The sequence below is a fragment of the Wasmannia auropunctata genome, unplaced genomic scaffold, assembly GCF_000956235.1.
Source record: "Wasmannia auropunctata unplaced genomic scaffold, wasmannia.A_1.0 LD294841.1, whole genome shotgun sequence".
NCBI lineage: Eukaryota > Metazoa > Arthropoda > Insecta > Hymenoptera > Formicidae > Wasmannia > Wasmannia auropunctata.
In genome coordinates this window covers 11,650-17,715 of record NW_012068049.1, presented here as the reverse complement: position 1 = coordinate 17,715, position 6,066 = coordinate 11,650, and the positions used below count along the sequence as shown (strand labels likewise).

The following is a 6,066-nucleotide window of genomic DNA, read 5'->3' as shown; positions in this document are numbered from 1 at the left end:
CCCCCCCCTCGCGACATCAGATAAATGCTAACTTGCATCTATATGAATCTCTAAACCATTTATTGCGAAAAAATATCATCTCATGTTCTCAGCCAGGAACATCTATTATTTATTAAGAAATGAATATCTATATATCTAAATATTTGCTTAATATTAAAACAAAGAAAAAGAAATGTTATATGTATAATATCTTAGGTTCAAGGAGTCGACGATGGTACAACTAAAATACAAGTTGGAACTCCATTTTCGTTATACATGAAAGCAATAACGGTTATCAATAATAAACATAGGTATCAAAATAAAAGTTCTATGAGTACTGAAATTTCTTTAAAAAATTATTTAGCTATACAGGTACGTTTTTTTGTTACATATAAAATGAAATTAATTTTATATTTTAAAATAATTTATTTTTTCTTTTATTATACATAGGATATATATAAAACACCAAATCTTTTTGCACTGTTAGTGCATTCGTTATGTCCTAATATATATGGCCATGAAATAGTTAAAGCTGGATTGATATTGAGTTTATTTGGAGGTAATGCAAAACGTGCGCAATTACGAGACGATATACATATCCTGTTAGTCGGAGATCCTGGTCTTGGCAAGTCGCAGATGTTACAAGCATGTGCTCGAATATCTACAAAAGGTATACGTAACAAAACTAATAATAAATCTCAAAGTTTCTTTATACGTAAATTATTTATATGTAAATTAAATTGTTTCTTAATATACAAGTATTTTATATGGAAAAATATTGTCAAAAGGTGTATATATCTGTGGCAACTCAAGTACATCCTCTGGATTAACAGTAACGCTTACAAAAGAAACGGGATCAAATGATTTTGCTTTAGAACCTGGTGCTTTAGTTTTAGCAGATCAAGGTTGTTGCTGCATTGATGAATTTGATAAAATGTGCTCTCAGCATCAGGTAAAATAATACGTTAATTGTATTGTTAATACAACTAAGTATACTAAATATATACAACCAATAAATGTTATTAATATAGGAATTGTAACTTTCAGTAATACTAGCCATTTTTAATAATGAATTTAATTAATTATTAATATATAATCTAATAACATGTAATAATATTTTTTATAATATTAATAGAGTAAAATTATTTATAACTAAAGTTTAACATAAATATCTGAATAATTTTACATATATTGTTCCAGGCGTTATTAGAATCAATGGAGCAACAAAGCATTACTGTTGCAAAATCAGGTATAATATGTTCTCTTCCTGCACGGATATCAATCCTGGCAGCGGCTAATCCTATTGGAGGACAATATGACAACAGTAAAACAATAACCGAAAATCTACATATTAGTCAACCTATTCTTTCACGATTTGATTTGATTTTTTTATTATTGGATAAACCAGATGAGGTAAATACTCATAAATAAAATGTTAATGTTATATATACAATGGCTATATATACAGAATATTTTATTTTAAACAATTCAACCAAATATCTTGAAAACTAAGTCTGGCAGACAAAGGTTCAGAGAGGAATAAATAATGATAAAGTAAATTTTCAAAATTTTGATTTTTTAAGTTTACATAAAATTTTTTAAAAATAAAATTATATGAAACATTTTGTCTGCTCAGTTTTCAAAATCTTCGGCTAAACTATTAAAATAAAACACTTTATGATTGTAATCATTTCTTTCTCTATGTAATAGCATTTTGATAATCTATTATGCAAACATATCATGACTGTTCATAGCAGCAATGCAAATTCCAATGAAGAAGTTACTAAGTTAGTTTTTCATAATGAATGTGCTTTGAGGTAAGAAATATTTATTACAATTAAATTTGCATTATATTCAGAATGTCTCACTTAAGATGTTACAATGTATTTTCTCCAAAACTATTAAAGGTAACGACAAAATTTTGAAATTTTTATAATTAAGACTTTAAATGACAAACAGGATACTAATATCGGTTCTTCAAAAAGGAGGAGGAGCAAAAACTGTAATATTCTATTTTTTAAATTGAATAGATTTTTATTAACAGCAATGATCTTCAAATTCCATTACTAATATTTTTTTTATATAGTTATAACTATTAGGAAAATGAAAAAATAAAATAGAAAAAATGTTTTAAACAAATTTCAATTAAATAAGATATATCCACAAAATCCAGAGATTTACATGTTGTTCCATTAATGATTAAAATAAGACACTGCTTTACTACATAGTGTGAGATACTCTGTATGTGCTTATTAATTAAAAAAAAAAATTATATTTTATATTAATATTGTATTTATTTTTGTTTCAAATAGTAAATCTGTGTAATAAATATTGCAGAAAAAAGCTGATGTTGCCATTATCTACTGAAATTATACCACAACCTATTCTTCGAAATTACATTTCTTATGCTCGAGAATATGTGAAGCCAAAATTATCCGTTGAAGCTGCAGCAGTTTTACAAAATTATTATTTAGAACTTAGAGCAAAAAATAAACAATTTGGCAGTATACCAATATTCAACAGACAATTAGAAGCTATGATTCGATTAACTGAGGTTATGTATCTCTTATTATGTGATAAGATTGATAAGAGAATATCAAATGAGGTATTTTATATAAGTTTTATATTATAGGCTAGAGCGAAACTGGAATTACGTATGGAAGCAACTGAATCAGATGCTTTGGATGTACTAGATATATTGCAATATTCAATGACAGATACAACAGATTGTTGTATAATGCCATTACATTCTGATACTAAATTAACAAACAAAAAGGTAAATTATATACGCGCGCGCGTGTGTATGTGTGTATATTAATTTTATTTACATTTATAAAAAATTATTCATCTATGGTACTAATTTTTTAAATATTCTTATAACTCTTTTTTACAGATAAAAACGTTTATAAAAATACTGGAAAAAAAGGTAAATACAGATAAAAAACAAATATTTTCAGTGAAAGATTTGGAAACACTTGCAATATCTGAAAATATTTTAATAACCGATTTTACTGTTTTAATTTTAAAATTAAATGAAGAAGGTATTTTATTAAAAATTAGAAAAGATACATATAAATTTATTAATAAATAATATTATACTTTGTAATACAATATAATAAGTCTGTTTTCTATTCTTGTACTGTACTAGACTTTCTCACTTTTGCTATATATCAAACATATACATATTTCACATACTTTAAGTGCAAAAAGTACACTAGTTTAGGTATAGAAACACATTTATATAATATGGAGTGTATATATATAATATATGAACATGTGAAATATTGTGATATTAAAACAAATATAATTTTATTTTTCTTACACATTTAATTTTTATTACACAGCAATTACATTACATTTCAAAAATACATTAATATGTGAAAATATATACGTATCCTTTATTTTAAATAATAATCAGAAAAGCTTACCTAATATTATAATAAGATGAAACATGTTTCTGAAACATGTTATTTGTAATTATGATCCACGATGATGCTACAAATGTTTTAAACTTTTTAAAGCATTAAATTAGTAAACTATATTCTTCTGATTGGCCAGTCAAATGCTTTGAACCATTTATAGCATTGCATGAACTGCGCCCTATATCGATTAAACGTAGTTGCTAGGAAACTCGATGTTTATGGTAAATTAACAGTTACGTTACTCGAAAAAAATTTTAACTAATATTGCTAAATTTTTGCATAATTCCTAAATTTGACGTATATTTCACGTATATCAACATTACGTAAAATGAAGATACAAATGTGAAAAAAGATAAAAAGAAAAAATTAGAAGTCTAATTAGAAGAAAATTTGCCAATATTGAGCGCTATAGAATTTAAAAAAGAAAATGCCTTGCGATGGTAAAAATCCGAATTGTGATAAAAGACGCGATTTACTCGCCCGATTAAAATGTTTAATCAGTTCAATGGATAGAAAGTAAGATTATATTGGACTTGATCATAAGTGAAAATAAAGTATAAAGATTTATCAAATTTCTGTATCGTGTAGGAAACCATGTGAATGGGATGAGCCATCTTGTCCACCTTTAGTATACTGTCCCACAGAATTATCTTTATGTACTCCACCTAATTGTGTGAGTTTTTTTATGTTAATTTTTTATGTTAATTATATATATATAATATTAAAAACATTTAGCAGTTTTTCATTGTTTTTCTCTCCTAAAGGAATACATAGATCTTGATTTTTGTTAATGATAGTCTAACCTAAATATGTTATTTATTTATTAAAATTTTTTCTAATTGCATGTTGTTAGATTTACTCATGAAATATATGATATATCGAATGACAAAATATTGCAGGAATCTATTAAAAAATGTAAATTCTTCGACTTTCGAACAAGCATAATGTACAGATGCGAATGCATCAAAAGGAATGGTTTACAAGATAGATGCATGATGTGGAATTGCATGGGTAGACCTGAATGCATGACAAAACTATATCCAATTTGCGAGCCAGGTTATACTGCATTATTGAAGTTGACTGATTTGGGTGATGTGGACACTGCTCTTAGAAAATTCTATTGCGCGGACCAAACTAGAGAGGCGGCTCTAGCTGCGTATTGTAGAGTAGCTTGTGATAAAACTCGTCAAATTCCATTGTGCAATAAAAATAGAGAGAAAAATGAGAATGTCGAGGCTCTTTGCGCTTCTGCAATGTCCACATCAAGAAATATATCAAATATCAGAAATAATTCAAACAGCGATGATAAACAAGCCATTCACGATTTCTCATCTTCATATCAATTTTGTGTACCATCATCACCATATGTATTACAATCTTGCGACGTATGTTGTACATCTTACAATTAAAAGAATTATCTCTTCTATGCAGCTCTATTAACATTTTTATCTACCTATCTAATTTGCCGTTCTTGTTTATTGTTTGATAAGTCAATTTGATAACTTAATTCTTATATAAGATTTTAATTTCGTTACTTCATTCATGATTTTGTATCTTTCTCAAAGATTTGTTACTCTTGGAAATATATTAAATTATTATATTAACTTATTTTTCATGTTCCTTTTAAAATGTAATAAGAACTATTTCGCAAAACATAGTGTTATATAACAATTAATAAAAAGAAATTAGAAAATTAAAGCATTTTCTATATAAATTTTTTTAATTTTTAATTTTTATAGAATTATTCGCTATAGATAAAATTAATCTATGATTTTTTAAAAATAATTTATTTAAACACGTAATCTGTAAAACTTTTTGAACGAAAAATAATAACGTGCGTATGCGCGCACGTTTGATATCATGTATATGAATATATACTCTTTTCTGTTGTAAATAGTTTGCAAGTATGCATATAACTCAATAGGTGCAGCATATTGAAATTTTTCTGTAAATTATGCAAGAGTAAAATATATTTTACTATTGATAAAAATTTTAAGTGACATATATTAGGAATAAAGTAGAGCAAATTGCAAGAGAGAGAAAAGGAAACGGAGGAAAAAAGAGAAGGGACAGAAAGAAACTCGATTTATGTTATTCAAAATACATATTTCAGTAAATACTAATATTTTATTCTTGCTATTAAATTTTTATATTTTGTATATACAATTTTTTTCTTTATATATATATATATATATATATATATATATATATATATATTCAAAGAATTCCTATTTCTTTTCCTTTTTTTCGTTTTTTTTGGAGATGATATTATATATGATGCTGATACCAGATGCTTTCGGATATAATTCTGGATGACGTAGTCTAATAAATTTTCCTGGAAGACAGACTGCCCATCAGATTAAACTAAACATTCCGGTCGCCTTTGACATTGCGATAAAGGACAACAATTATCTTGTAGACCGTCTCTATGCAAGCAACAACATCTGGAATATATAGTAGTATTCCTCCTCGCATTTTCGGGAAAATCAAATGACGTGTTTTCTATATATCAAATATAAAACTCGTAGAAAGAAAAAAAATTATATACAATAATGACAATAAATGAATAATTGATTTTGATAAAACAATATATATAATAATATAAGTATTTTTGGACATGCGTTATTTAGAATGTGTTGCTTATGTTTTGCAAAATTCTTGTTTA

General features: G+C 26.1%; 2 protein-coding genes across 2 annotated transcripts; both read left to right on the top strand.

The window, feature by feature from the left end:
- Positions 1–195: 195 nt before the first annotated feature.
- Positions 196–3,286, top strand: LOC105461291 (DNA helicase MCM8-like; the record flags this gene model as incomplete). The annotated part of the gene is made up of 8 exons (XM_011707782.1): positions 196–351; positions 430–649; positions 768–931; positions 1,180–1,392; positions 1,690–1,796; positions 2,317–2,533; positions 2,612–2,755; positions 2,873–3,286. Coding segments are annotated over 8 exons (1,419 nt in total), but the record flags the coding sequence as incomplete, so codon positions are not given.
- Positions 3,287–3,404: 118 nt separating this feature from the next.
- Positions 3,405–4,831, top strand: LOC105461290. The gene is made up of 3 exons (XM_011707781.1): positions 3,405–3,917; positions 3,990–4,074; positions 4,301–4,831. Exons 1-3 carry the CDS (start codon positions 3,829–3,831, stop codon positions 4,808–4,810), a joined length of 684 nt encoding a protein of 227 aa, XP_011706083.1. The 5' UTR covers positions 3,405–3,828; the 3' UTR covers positions 4,811–4,831.
- The last annotated feature ends 1,235 nt before the right edge of the window (positions 4,832–6,066 follow it).